General features: G+C 45.3%; 2 protein-coding genes across 2 annotated transcripts; both read left to right on the top strand.

Moving 5' to 3' along the window:
* Nucleotides 1-392: 392 nt before the first annotated feature.
* Nucleotides 393-1,790, top strand: LOC123147268 (uncharacterized; the record flags this gene model as incomplete). Its single annotated transcript, XM_044566510.1, is given in 2 exon segments — nt 393-629; nt 1,412-1,790. Coding segments are annotated over 2 exon segments (343 nt in total), but the record flags the coding sequence as incomplete, so codon positions are not given.
* A 2,321-nt stretch (nt 1,791-4,111) lies between these two features.
* On the top strand, nt 4,112-9,134 carry LOC123147277 (G-box-binding factor 3). The gene is made up of 12 exons (XM_044566520.1): nt 4,112-4,391; nt 5,437-5,519; nt 5,847-5,891; nt 5,980-6,072; nt 6,156-6,236; nt 6,883-7,016; nt 7,108-7,153; nt 7,238-7,280; nt 7,546-7,766; nt 7,960-8,037; nt 8,267-8,392; nt 8,507-9,134. The coding sequence occupies exons 1-12, from the start codon at nt 4,127-4,129 to the stop codon at nt 8,729-8,731; spliced, it is 1,440 nt and encodes a 479-aa protein (XP_044422455.1). The 5' UTR covers nt 4,112-4,126; the 3' UTR covers nt 8,732-9,134.
* Nucleotides 9,135-15,397: the final 6,263 nt, after the last annotated feature.

Genomic DNA, 15,397 nt, shown 5'->3' on the forward strand with positions numbered 1-15,397 from the left:
ATGGTATTGGGGGGATTTTTGCCGCCGCCGCGCGCCATTCCGGTGGGGGTTTCCCGCGCTTTTGGCCCCGCTTGGTGGGCCGCCGCGGGCCATCGCTCTCTCCCGGTCCGCCATGGGCTCCTACCCATTCGGCCCAACTACGTGGACCGCCAGCAACTTACGGCCCGACCTGTTGTAGAGAGAGAGAAAAAGGAGGAGAAAAAAAAAGGTAAGGATCAGACCGGAGCGAAGCCGGAAGAGAGGAAGGCGAGCGACCGAGCGACGATGTCCATGGCGGTGCCGAGCACGCTCCGCGCCCTGGCCCCTCCGGCTCTGCACCCGTGCCCTCTGGGGACGAGCGGGTCCGCGCGCCCGTCGCCGGCGCACCGGGCGGCGCGGGGGATGATGACGACGGTGGCCCGGCGGAGGGGCGTGGCGGTTGCGGCGGCGGCGGTGGCGGCGGACGCGGGGTGGCTGGAGCGGCTGCCGGAGAAGGAGAAGCCGCTGTACGCGCACAGCCTGCCGTGCATCGAGGCGTGGCTGCGCAGCGTCGGGTTCGCGCAGTCCCGCGAGGACCGCGCCGTGTGGGTCGCCGAGACGCCGCTCTGGCACGCCCGCCTCAGCCTCGACGCCACCGACCTCCACATCAGGTAGCCCGCACGCCCGCACGCCCTTCCACGCCGGCCGCCGCGCCGCTCTTCTGTAGAAAAAATAAAATCTCTCTGATTGAAGACGAATTGGAGCGCGCTACGCAGCGAATCTAGCAAGCAATCGACATGTCAGATTACTCAATAGTTCATCATTTTTATTATCCCAAGGATTGTGGTTCGGCTAATGATCTGCAAATCCTCTACCGAAAACCAAGCTGACAGTGCGATTATACAACTGACTTCATAATTTAGCACCCCCTGACCACCTGAGTTCCAAGATCGAGCTGCATCCTCATAACAACAAATGCAATGCTTCCAGTGTGTTCTTCCGGCTTAGTTAGCCACTTAGCCCAGTGTAGCAACTACTCCCTCCGTTCTGAATTACTTGTCGCACGTATGGATGTATCTAGATGTATTTTAGTTCTAGATACATCCATTTCAGCGACGAGTAATTTGAAACGGAGGGAGTAGTAATTGACATGCCAGATCGCTCAACAGTTGGTTGTCTTCACTTTCCCAAGGATTGTGGCTCTGCAAATCCTCCACTGCTAACCAAGCTGCGAATGCACATACTACTGTTCTTTCAGACAGAGATGTCATTCTACCCTTTCCAGAACATACTGACTTTATAATTTAGCACCTGACTGTCTGAACTCTAAGAACAAAACTACATCATCATAACACTAGAAAGCATGGAATTCTTTGCTAATCGACTGAATCATTATTTGCCAAGAAAACGATTATTGTCACTGAACCCTGTCATGTTTAATCGACGTAATCAGATACCTGAAGAGCGGCCCGGGGAACCTGGAGAAGGACATGGAGAGGAGGTTCAGCTACGCCCTGAGCAGACAAGACATCGAGAACGCCATCCTCGGCGGACCCTGATAATCAATCCCCATCCATCCACCACTATGGCTCGATCGAAACCAGGACCCTTTGTCTCTCTAAGCACGACCAGCCCCATGCAAGATCCCTTGTTCAAGTGTGATTGTAATGTCAGAATTCAGCTCTGCAATACTAATTTCAACATGGTTAATCTACACAAGCGAGATAGGATTCAGTGCCAGTGTCGCCTCTGTTTTCAGGCAGACCTGTACAGACATTTTCTCTGGATTGATCTTCTGAAAACACATTTTCTCTGGATTTCTGTTGATGACACGATGATCAGATGTTTGATGTCAGCTTGTTTCTGCATCCGAGACGAAATGGATTTGCGAGATTCACCTGCAGAAATGGGGGTGTAGCTTTGCAGAGTAGAAGTAGAAGCGAGTGTCAGTCTACTTTGAGTCTGAACCGATTGGGTCACAGTAGGTTCTACTTCTACTGTGCAAAGACAAGCTTCTTTTTTTATTTTTAGGGTTTCTTCTCTTTTTTTGATGGGCTCAGCTCAGCTTCTTTTTCTTTTCTTCACGAGATAAGCTTCTTTTTTTTTTAGGGTTTCTTCTTTTTTTATTTGATGATGAGGAATAGTAGTGGCTTAGCTGGTCCAGTCGCATCAGGCCAGCACGCGCGCCCCGCGGCCCGAGTCCGCCCGTCGTGTCAGAGGATAAGCGGGCTATCCTTCTAGCCCCGCCTGAGCTGGCACCCAGTCACGGGCGCCTCCCACCCACCCCCTCCACACGGCGCGGGCCACGTGGCCCACCAATCAGCCGTGGCCCGACCGCTACGCGAGGGGCCGGCCGGCGCACATGGGCGGGGCGCACACGTGGTGCGAAGGCCCGCTCCGGCGGGGCCCGCGCGGGAGGAAGCGGCCACCACGTCACCTGCATGACCGGGACGCCGCGCTGGCCCTCGGGGCGCGCGCGCGGCGACGCGTAGCCCGGCGGCGCGGTCGACACGTGGGGGACGGATGGTGCGGGGTGACGCGGGATCGGACGCGCGGGCCCCACCCCCACCCGCCGTTGGCCCAGCTCACCGATCCACTTGCACCGTCGCCCATCCCGCGGTCCCAGGCTAGCTGCACCCAAGAACCTACACGGCCGAGCACTATGTCAGCTCGCTACGCCAATTTTTTATTGGCACGCAATCCAGTTTTTTTAATCTACAATACCACAATTATGTTCATGTTGTCTCGTTCACAAAAAAAATGCAAATGTCCATGTCTCAAAAAGTACCGCTTTATTTTTGAGAAAAAAGACTTTGCTAATTCAGATGCGTGTTGGACGTCGTCATCCACAAAGGTTTTTTAATTTCTAAAGGTGTTTTTATAAGATTTGTGCTACTTAGCATATGAATGTTTTTTCTATTTCTCTGGGGATGTTTTTATAAGGGTTTGTGTTATCTAATATATGACCTATGGACATTTAAAAAAAAGTGTGTCCAATTTTTGAATTGCGGATCATTTTTTGGATCATCCGTGATATTTCTTATAAAGCATAATGCAAAATTATTTATTTTGACTTTGTGCCTATGCAACTCGATATGCATGTGAATTATGTAAAACCAATGGTCACACGACCTTTTGTTGATAGCCTATTTGGTTGGGGGAATTAGTGGTAGGGAATAGAAATTTGAGGGGTTGATGACGTATAATCTATTGTTTGGCTGGAGGGAGGGAGTTGACGAGAGAAGATGAAAGGGAATTAAGGGGGTACGTGTAAGACAGGTACTGCACGTCGGCGAACGCGGGCGAGGGCGTGCGCTGGGCAGGGCACCCATGGGGGAAGGTGATGTCGGGGTTGAAACCATCGTGGGCGTCCCCATCGGCATAGCCCGGCGACGGCGTGCTCCATGGGTGCGGCGACGACGAGAACCCGGCCGGAGAGCCGACGCTTTGCTGGCTGCAGGCCGCGTACGGGTGCCCACCGGGTGGATTTGCCATCACCGCGCGCGCAACCTCCGCATGTTCGGCGGCATGCTCCGCCGCCGCCGCCGCAACGTACGCCGCTTTTTCCCTCGCCTTCTTGGCCCTGTTGCGCATGTCGGCGGTGACGGCCTCTCGGCGCTCCACATCCGCCTTCCACTCGGTGTTGGTCATGCCGGGGGCTTGGAGAGCGGAGCCCTCGGCTTCCTTTGCTTCGGCTGGGCGGCGGTGACGGTGGGATTCGTCGCGGCGCGCGACATCACGTACTTCTTCGACGGCATGGCCGACGGAAGGACAAGGAGGAGGCGGGGGTTTGGCGGAAGGAATGGAGAAGAGAGGGGTGAACGCGGGAGGAAACGGCGGGAAAAGGGCTTCCAGTCGCCGACAGAGCGGACCCACACCGCTTTTCGCTTGTGCCGGCGCGCCCAGACGACACCCGGCCGTTTGGGTTCGGAGCGGGATCGCCGACTCTGGATTTCGCCCAAACCGGCGCTAAACGAGATCCTGGGGGCATGACTGGGCTGATTTTTGACCACCGACACTAAAAAAATGCCTTGAAAGGGCCTCTTTGGGCACGGCCGGAGATACTCTTACAATCCGAGCCACATGAATACGATGTATGTTAAGATCATCTGACTAGCACAAAACGCGTGGGACGCAAATCGGGGTGCCCGTGGCCGGCCGCTGACCCATGGCGCGCCCCAGTGGCCCAGTCCTTATCATATACACGTGTCCCCTGACGTGGCTCCAGCCTTTCGCGCCCCCCTCCAACTCTCCTTCCCCCTTCCTCTCCCTCGCCCCGCCTCTCCTCTCCGCCCCCACCACCACCATCTCCCCTGCCTCTCCTCTCACCGCGCACCTCCTCCCCGGAACCACCGCGCCGGCCCGCCCCGCGCCGCCGCCCGATCCGCGACAGCCAGCCCCGCCGCCCGGAGCAAGGAGGGCCATCCTTCCAGGTGAGAGATCGACTCTCCCCCGCCCCCGTCCCCGCCCCGTCCAAATCCGCGCGCAATGCTCGCCCAATTCCGCCCCCTCGCGCGCGCGGTTCCGCGGGGTCCTGCTCGTCGTCGTAGCCGCGAATGCTCGTGCGACGGGAAGGAGTTCCCGGAGCGCCCGTGCTCGCCGGGCGAGCTCGCGCGCGCGCGTACGGGCGGGCCTCGCCGGGAATTGAGCGCCGCCGTGGTTCCGCTCGGATTTTTCAGGAGAGGGTCCCGTGCGTACGTAGGAGTAGTCGAATTCCCTTTGGGCATTCGAGGCCGGCGCCGGAATTGGTAATAATACTAATACTACTAGTAGTACTAGTTATTAGCATTTTAGTTTAGTAGTAGAGGTATACACCGACAGGGGCCGGCCGTTCGAGATTGGTTGGGGAATTAACCTGCTGTGTGCTGTGTTGGTCTACGCTGCAGACCGACAGTGATGTCGCTGGTTCTCTGGGTTGTTGCGTGTGCGCTTGAAACTGGGGGTGGAACTGATCGATCTGTCGATCGATCTGGTGTCGCTGTTTGGGGCTTGGATCATGCTTGATGCGTTTGTGTCTGGGCTTGGAACCCGCTGTGTTTGGGGTACTGTTTCGCCCGGCACCTCTGGCTTCCAGACAGAGGAAACTCTTTCTACCTCTGTGTGAAACGTATTCCACCATACGGAAGACTGTACATCATATAGGAGTATGAGATTAAGTTACACGAACAGTCTATTTTCTTTTCGGGAAGAAAAGAAACAGTCTGGTTGGTTGCTTCTGGCTCTGCTGCGGCCCGAAATAATTTGCCAGTGATGTGCCACTATGTGTCAAACCTCACTTTTGATGAAAACTGCATACCGCAAGGGAGATTCCCTACAGGTTTATTGTCCGCGGTGCTACGGAATCTCTCACCTACGCTATGCCTGCCGGGACCCATTAGAAACTGGCACATGTGGAAGCTTACTTCACCTGTACTTTTAGTTCAGTAAATTAGTAGTACTATATGGCATGTCGTTACAGTCTTGAATTCTACATGGCAGACAGGCAGGCGTTCAGTAAAGGCATGGCGCATGACGAAGCTGTGGCTGCCCAGAAGACTGGGAAATCAGGCTCACCTCCTAAGGTAAGAATCGCTGATTTACAAGTATCCGCTGACTACTAAGATGCTGCTTTCAAAGAGAGGAAAACTCTGATTTAAGAGAACTTGCTGACTGCTGAGAAATTGTCCGACCTTCTATGGCATGGTCTTTCTGGAAATTAGCTGTATGATTTGTTATAAGCAATTCATTGCCAAAACAAATATCTATGTATACAATTTTAAAAATCCGTAAATGCAGCAAAGAACACCACTGGTATTACTGGCCTTCAGAAATTAATATGCAGTGTCGTTGCCTTGTTGGTCTGTCAATACAACTCACACAAATGGCTTATGGATCACCATCATTTGCAGGATCAACCAGCTCCCAGTCCATATCCTGATTGGTCGGCCGTGCAGGTTGAGTGTTTTGCCGTTCTCTTACTGTCCCCACTTCCCAAAGACTCTATAACACAGTAATTTAAGCACTAACATCAAACCTTTACAGGCATACTACAGTTCTGGTGTCATGCCACCGGCATATTTTGCCCCAGCCATAGCTGCGGGTCATCCACCTCCACCGTATATGTGGGGTCCTCAGGTATTTGGTTTTTTATCTCTCTGTACAGTGGTGTTTCTTCATGCACTGTATTGAATCCAAGCTCCTTCTCCTCATCTCTGCAGCATATGATGCCACCCCCTTTTGGAACGCCATATGCAATGTACCCACATGGTGGAGCTTACCCGCACCCGCTTGTGCCCATGGTAAACATCAGATTGCCCTGTGCTTCTTTGCACTTTGCTTAAATAAAACTCAATGTTTGAAGCTTCAGACATTTATGCACTTTTTCGTGAAAAAGAAGACAAAATATATGTTGTTATCACCATCTGTAGTAGTAGTATTGTGGTTTGAAGGACACAAGGATAGTAGAGTTCCATTATGTTGACTATGAGCCTCAATTAAAATATGTTCCAGCACACTGCAATTTTGGAACAACCTAGCATAGAACATCTGCATTAGGAAAGATGTTACTACACTGCAATTTCGGAACAATCAAATGTTAAATGGGTCATTTTGATGTTACTCAGATACTATTATGTTCCTTTTGGTGTGCTGTAAGTCACCACCGGCTGCATAGAATATCGTTGTTAGGAAAGATATATATGGTGTAGCTTGCTTATCAGAAGAAAAGATCCATAGTGTGAATCTGTATTCTATAACTTTTATGCAATATCAGATTCATACTCATTTGTAATGATCTGTCGTGCCCTTTGACCACACTCATTTCCATAGTTATATTTTACTTCCAGCATCTGAACCTGTTATGTTGATATATTCCTTGAACACAACTTCTAAGTTTCTAGTTCGGATTATTTCTGTTCATCTGATTTTTGTCTTGATGCTTTCAAGATGGCAAGTCCATTGAGCGTGGAGCCAGCCAAATCTGCAAACAGTAAGGATAAAAGTTCCAATAAGAAACTTAAGGAAATTGATGGGTCTGCAGTATCTACCGGCAGTGGTAACAGTAAAAAAACATCATCCAGGTATTTACATGCTTTTCTTCTGCTCCTGGAATCAAGTATTCCTGTCCTCTTCTGGTAAACTGACGCTATGCTCTTCTGATGGTCAATTCAGTGGGGATTATAGTGGAGAGGGCTCCAGTGATGTTAATGATCTGAAGGTACCAATTTGGATGTGTGGTTGTACATGTATTATGTTTAGTGTCTGGACAATCCTGATTTAGGCTAAAACTTTACATGTTCAGGTGAGCGGGACTCCTAGGAAACGGAGCTTGGATGGTGGATTTGGTATTTCACTTTTCTAACGACTTGTTTAATTTTCAGGGGTTCTAGTATTAGTACCTACTTTGATTAGTCATTCTGCTGCATTAGCCATCTTGCACTGTAACACTTCTCTTATGCTTTTTTTTGGTAGGCAAACTTGCATCTTTTTTCCTTTGCTTGGAAAATAGATACACTTGCTTCTTTGAGTCGCTTCATAGCTGTAACCAAGTCACTCTCCTAAGTTTCACTGTTGGCAAGAAAGTGGCTAATACCTTAAACCTTTCTCCAGACGCAGAAGCAATCGCGGCAGCAAGGAATAAAGATGTTGTAGCTTCTAGTCCGATAATTCGAAATGGCGCAATTTTGTCAAATCAATGCTTTCCAGCTCCAGTCATTAAACCCAGTGTTACCAATGTTGCTAATTCAAGGGCAATAGGCACACCGGTGTCTCCATTGCCAGGTTTTACGGGTCCAATTCATACCGGAATATCAACTGAATTATCATCGAAGGTACATTCCATCTATTGTTTGTTTAGATCCGATAGAAAATCTGGATTATGACTGTTTTTTTTTTCATGCAACAACCCAATTCCTAGCGTTTTTTTGTTAGGCTATTATTATTGTTACGCCAACAGTATGTGCTAGACCATTTCTGTTTCAGGGATTGAATTTTTCTCTTTTTTTTGGAATTTCTCCATGCCAGGATGAGAGGGAAGTAAAGCGTGAAAAGAGAAAGCAATCAAATAGGGAATCTGCTAGACGGTCGAGGCTGAGAAAGCAGGTATATTGTGTTGGCCTTGTTTTCCTATTAACTCATAGGGCTCTCTTGTATGTACTCTTTGATGAATGTGTTGCAATGTAGCAATATCCAATCCTCGAAAAGGAAAAGCAGTATCTGGAAACATGGACATGAAGCCGAATTGAATTTTCTCCCAAACTATTATTTGCATCTTAGTACAGTGATACTGGGACGCAGTACGCCAATTGATATTTGTGTCCTCTTGGTGTAGGCTGAGACAGAGGAGTTGGCCACACAAGTAGAATCGCTTACAGCTGAGAACACGTCTCTAAAATCTGAAATCGGCAAGCTAACGAAAAGCTCCGAGAAGCTCAGAATAGAGAATTCCGCTCTAGTGGTATGGAACCTTCTTTCCATTGATAACTGGTCTATCTTTACCATGTTCCATAGTTTGTTCTGGCCGGTGTTTGAATCTACCCTTGTCTAACGGAACAAACACATCGCATCCCAGGTGAAACTTAAGGGCACCGCAGCACCGACCAACACAGAAATGCCCCTGGACAAATCAGCGGCAGCTGCTGCAGCATCCTCCTCCCCTCGCATCGTGGAGAATTTCTTGTCGATGATCGACGACACAAGCAAGTCAGGTGTAAACAACCACATGGAGCACAGCGAGCCCAAGCTTCGCCAGCTCCTCGGCTCCAGCGCGACAACGGATGTTGTGGCTGCAAACTGATTGATTGATCAGCCTCTCGCTGGCGCAGACTAATACACCTTGCATGCGGCCTGGGGTTTCAGCAAGCTCATGCTGCTCACATAACACATCGGCGTGACAATGTAGGTATTTTTATTTGGTGAGTATATTCAGGAACTCCGGCGGTCATATCTACTCCGTATTCCGGTTCCTGACGGCTACTGTACTTTAGGCACTGATGCTGAAGTCTCGGTGTGTCCCATGTTTTCACTGTAATTTTAATTAGCAGTGTTGTAATATAGGGGTGTTGCGCTTCATGCCAACCTTTCTAAAAACCTTTTGGGATCTCTGAACGTGTGGTGCCATACAAACTCAAACTGTGAAGACAGTATACGCAAGAGGTTGTGGGAACATATACCGAAATTAAGTGCTTTACTTGGACCCATAAGTGTTGTTGCAATTTGTGCACTTCGTCTATGATATTACTGATCATGATGGAGCTATGCTGGTCAATATGGGGGAAGACCGCTGCATTCCCGGCACCCCAAATCTTTCAGAGGGCAAGGCGCCACACTTCGTGATGCTCGCATCGGAGTCGATGATATGGCTTGTGATTTTTTTTCTTTTTGCGGGAAAAACTTTCAATCTATTCATCTTCAATCAGGTTGAGCCAACTGTTGTAGCCAGTTGTGGAACAGAAACCGGCGAAGACCGACCTTGTTGGGAACCTTTGAGTCCCGAATATTATCAACGCGATGGTCCTTGTAGTCCTTACACATCAACAACACTTGGGGGCGATCTTACGCCTCGGTTAAGGAGATCATAATAACCCCATTGAATCAAGAATCCAGCAACAAAGACGACATGGGCTGCAAGTCTGCAACTCCAATCACGCAGCATGGGATGGGCGATTACATATGTTAAAAATTACACCGTTTCCCACCAGGAGACTAGTATGGTAGGTTTAATGGAGTGTGAGGATAGGTTGTCTTTTTTTTTTTACAGGAACTAGCAAAACGGCCCGTGCATTGTAAGGGAAGAAAAAATATTATAATCTCCAATGGCCATGACCACATTTTGTTGCATCCCTGAGATACACTATCACTCTCGACTTCGTGAAATCGTGAACAATTTTTGAAAATCATGAAAATTTTTAAACTCGTGAACATATCTGAAGTTATGAACATTTTTCAAATTCTTGAACATTTCTACAGATTTTGAACATTTTCTAAATTCATGAACATTTTATACTGTTTGCGAAAAAAATGTTTAAAAAATTTAAAATATTTTACTTGAATAGGAGAACATTTGTAGAATCAACAAACATTTATTTAGAAATTGGTGGATTTTTTTAAAAAAAATTCACGAACATTTTTTTATGTAACAAACATTTTTTTAAATGCATGATAATTTTTTGAATCAGGGAATTTTTTCTGAATCAATAAACTATTTTGTAAGTCACAAACAGTTTTTGAATTTTTACGATATTATTGAATTCATGAACATTTTTTGTATTGGCGAAATTTTGTTCAATTTCATTTAGAAAAATAATACACAAACATTTAGAAATATCATGAACATTTTTTGATTTCCCGAACATTTGTTTTCAAAGTTGTGGACATTTTTTTGGTATGAAATATTTTTTGGAAAATAGCGAACATTTTCTGAATCCACAAACGTTTGTGAATTATTAAATATTTTATTGCAAAATTCGGATTTTTTTAAAATTTTTTGAAGTCCCCAATTATTTAAATTGGAAAAAAACAAAGACTGAAAAGGAAAACAAAATTTAAAAAATAGGCCGCCCGAACATGGGCCGGCCCAAACAGGCGTGCTGTGTCTTCTCCCAGCATGCAGAGCGCAGTATAGAAGGTTCCTACTACATGGGCCGGACCGTCCCCTTTATTAATATTAGGCACAAATATAAGATATTATTCTTAGATAATTGACATATCATTTACAAATAGTTGAGAAATAAAGACATGAATCAAGCTTTCCAAAAAATCAGAGGATCTATTGGTATTTGAGAAATCACACAACTTGGTGTTCTCTTGAATCATGATGACTACGCAACAAGATTGCACTAAAAAACACATCTGACGAGAAAACAAGGAACGAAAAAGAGGGCGAATAAAACGTCAAATTTTTATGAAGTGAGGGAGAGGGAAACGAGAGGCAAATGGTGAATAATGTAAATTGTAAGGAGATGAGATTTGTGATTAGGAACCTGGTTGATGTTGATGATGTCTCCCCGGCAACGGCGCCAGAAATTCCTTTTGATATTTGCTTGAACTACATCGGTATTTCCCAAAAGAGGAAGGGATGATGCAGCACAACAACGGTAGGTATTTCCCTCAGTGATGAGACCAAGGTTATCGAACCAGTAGGAGAATCATGCAACACAACTTAAACAATTCATGCACACAAATAACAAATACTTGCAACCCGACGTGTTAAAGGGGTTGTCAATCTCTTTCGGGTAACGGCGCCAGAAGGCACAGAGACGGGAGAAAGTTGTAATAGATTGGATAAATATATCGCAAATAAAATAAAGTGCAGCAAAGTATTTTTGTATTTTTGATTTAATAGATTCGAAAATAAAAACAAATAAAATAGATCGCGAAGACAAGTATAATAAAGAAGAGACCCGGGGGCCGTAGGTTTACTAGTGGTTTCTCTCGAGAAAAATAGCAAACGATGGAAAAACAATTACTGTTGGGCAATTAATAGAACTTCAAATAATCATGACGATATCCAGGCAATGATCATTATATAGGCATTACGTCCAAGATTAGTAGATCGACTTCTGCCTGCATCTACTACTATTACTCCACACATCGACCGCTATCCGGCATGCATCTAGTGTATTAAGTTCATGGAAAATGGAGTAATGCAATAAGAACCATGACATGATGTAGACAAGATCTATTTATGTAGAAATAGACCCCATCTTGTTATCCTTAATAACAACGAGACATACGTGTCGTTTCCCCTTTGTCACTGGGATCAAGCACCGTAAGATCGAACCCATCACAAAGCACCTCTTCCCATTGCAAGATAAATAGATCAAGTTGGCCAAATAAAACCCAAATATCGGAGAAGAAATACAAGGCTATAAGCAATCATGCATATAAGAGATCAAGACCCAAATAACTTTCATGGATAAAAACATATATCTGATCATAAAATCAAAGTTCATCGGATCCCAACAAACACACCGCAAAAAGACTTAGATCATATGGATCTCGAAGAGACCATTGTATTGAGAATCAAGAGAGAGAGAGAGGAAGCCATCTAGCAACTAACTACGGACACGTAGGTCTACAAGAACTACTCACGCATCATCGGAGAGGCACCAATGGACATGATGAAACCCTTCGTGATGGTGTCTAGATTGGATCTGGTGTTTCTGGAACTTGTGGAGGCTGTAATTGATTTTCGTCGACTCCCCTAAGGTTTCTGAAATATTGGGGTATTTATAGAGCAAAGAGGCGGTGCGGGAGGCCACCGAGGTGGGCATAACCCACCTGGGCGCGCCTGGCCCCTAGGCGCGCCCTGGTGGGTTGTGCCCCCCTCAGGGCACCCCTCTAGTACTTCTTTGGCCCAACTTGTGTCTTCTGGTCCAGGAAAAATCCATAAAAAGTTTCGCTGTGTTTGGACTCCGTTTGGTATTGATTTTCTGCGATGTAAAAAACAAGCAGAAAACAACAATTAGCACTGGGCACTATGTCAATAGGTTAGTACCAAAAAAGATATAAAATGATTATAAAATGATTGTAAAATATCCAAGAATGGTAATATAACAGCATGGAACAATAAAAAATTATAGATACGTTGAAGACGTGTCAGCATCCCCAAGCTTAATTCCTGCTCGTCCTCGAATAGGTAAATGATAAAAACAGAATTTTTGATGTGAACCGCTGGCTAACATGTTCATCACAATATTATTTTCTTTGTAGCATGGATATTTGGACTTTTATATGGTTCAAAGAAATAGTCTAGTTTTTACATTAAGACTTTAATACTCAAGCATATCAACAAGCAACCATGTCTTTTAAAATATCAACGCTAAAGCAAGTTATCTCTAGCCCATTATGCTCAGTCATTGATCCATTCATGAAACACACTTGAATACTAGCTATACCTAATGCTCAAATACGATCATAGTGCCCATTAGTTGGTGCTTTATAAGATAAGATGGAGACTCAAATTAAAAAAAATGCATAAAGTAAAAGAAAGGCCCTTCACAGAGGGAAGTAGGGATTTGTAGAGGTGCCAGAGCTCAAAGCGAAAATTGAGAGATAAAAACATTTTGGGAGGCATACTTTTCCCACCAACGAAAACGACTTAGAGTTTCCAACACTTTTCATGCTAGATACATCATAGGTGGTTCCCAAACAGAAAATCAAGTTTATTCCTTTTCCACCATACTTTCAGTTTCCATGGCTAACCGTATCCATGGGTGCCCTCCATACCAACACTTTCCGAGGAATTTATTATTGGGCAACAAAAAGTAAATTCATTTCTCATTTAGGGACAGGACATCCCTAATACCTTTGCCGTACTCTCGTGCAATGACAAGTGAATAAACACTCATCGTGAGAATAACACATCTATCATGGAAAACATCGGCCACCCCTCACCACCTCGCGAGCGGTACGAGCATACAAAACAGAAATTTATTTTGAAGATTAGAGATGGCATATACAAATTTGCTTAGAACGGCACGAAAATACCGCATATAGGTAGGTAAGTGGACTCATATAGCAGAACTGGTTAAAAGGGTTTTGGATGCACAAGTAGTGATCATACTTAGTGCAAAATGAAGGCTAGAAAAAAGATTGAGAAGCGTCGAACCAAGAAACAAAAAATATCGTACATGAGCATCAAGCATAAGTAACACCGAATAATGCACCACAAATAGGATATAATTTCATTGTATAACTATTGACTTTCGTGCTTGCATAGGGAATCACAAACCTTAACACCAATATTCTTACTAAAGCGTAATTACTCATCAACATGACTCACATATCATATCGTCATATCTCAAAATCATTACTAAGAATCAAGTTTATTTTGTCCAATGATCTTCATGAAAGTTTTTATAATATCTTCCTTGGATATCTATCACTTTGGAACTATTTCATATGTTGCTTTTAATAAGATCAAACAAATATAAGTGAAGAACATGAGCATAATATTTCTTTCTCTCAAAATAATCTAAAGTGAAGCAAGAGAGAATTTCTCAAAAAAATTACTAACTCCCAAATAAATCTAAGTGAAGCATGAGAGCGTTTCTTAAAAATAACAAAGCACACCGTGCTCAAAAAGATATAAGTGAAGCACTAAAGCAATTCCATGGCTCTAAAAATTTAAGTGAAGCATAGGAGCAAGCACAACATAATTTTTGGCTCTCTGAAAAAGGTGTGTCCAGCAAGTATTGAAGACTTAAAACACAAAGCAAAACAAACAAAGACTCATATCATACAAGACGCTCCAAGCAAAACTCATAATATGTGACTGATAGCCCACAAGTATAGGGGGTCGAAATAGTTTTCGAGGGTAGAGTATTCAACCCAAATTTATTGATTCGACACAAAGGGAGCCAAAGAATATTCTCAAGTATTAGCAGTTGAGTTGTCAATTCAACCACACCTGGATAACTTAGTATCTGCAGCAAAGTATTTAGTAGCAAAGTAGTATGGAAGTAACGTTAACAGTAGCAAAAGTAATAGTAGCAGTTTTGTAGTAATTATAACAGTAGCAACGGTAAAGTAAATAAGCAAAGCACAATATGTGAAAAGCTTGTAGGCATTGGATTAGTGATGGATAATTATGTCGGATGCGATTCCTCATGTAATAGTTATAACACAGGGTGACACAGAACTAGCTCTAGTTCATCAATGTAATGTAGGCATGTATTCCGAATATAGTCATACGTGCTTATGGAAAAGAACTTGCATGACATCTTTTGTCCTACCCTCCCGTGGCAGCGGGGTCCTAGTGGAAACTAAGGGATATTAAGGCCTCCTTTTAATAGAGTACCAGACCAAAGCATTAACACATAGTGAATACATGAACTCCTCAAACTATGGTTATCACCGAGAAGTATCCCGATTATTGTCACTTCGGGGTTGTCGGATCATAACACATAGTAGGTGAATATAGACTTGCAAGATAGGATCAAGAACTCACATATATTCATGAAAACATACTCGGGCCCTGGTGACAAGCATTAAGCATAGCAAAGTCATAGCAACATCAATCTCAGAACATAGTGGATACCAGGGATCAAACCCTAACAAAACTAACTTGATTACATGGTAAATCTCATCCAACCCATCACCGTCCAGCAAGCCTACGATGGAATTACTCACGCACGGTGGTGAGCATCATGAAATTGGTGATGGAGGATGGTTGATGACGACGACGACGGCGTATCCCCCTCTCCGGAGCCCCGAACGGACTCCAGATCAACCCTCCCGAGAGAGATTAGGGCTTGGCGGCGGCTCCGTATCGTGAAACGTGATGAAACTTTCTCTCTGATTTTTTCTCTGTGAAAGCAAATATATGGAGTTGGAGTTGAGGTCGATGGACGTCCAGGGGCCAACGAGGCAGGGGGCGCCCCTAGGGGAGGGGGCGTGCCCCCACCCTCGTGGACAGGGTGTGGGCCCCCTAACACTGATTCTTTTGCCAGTATTTTTT

This window comes from Triticum aestivum, chromosome 1B (genome assembly GCF_018294505.1).
Source record: "Triticum aestivum cultivar Chinese Spring chromosome 1B, IWGSC CS RefSeq v2.1, whole genome shotgun sequence".
In the NCBI taxonomy this organism is placed as follows: Eukaryota; Viridiplantae; Streptophyta; class Magnoliopsida; order Poales; family Poaceae; genus Triticum; species Triticum aestivum.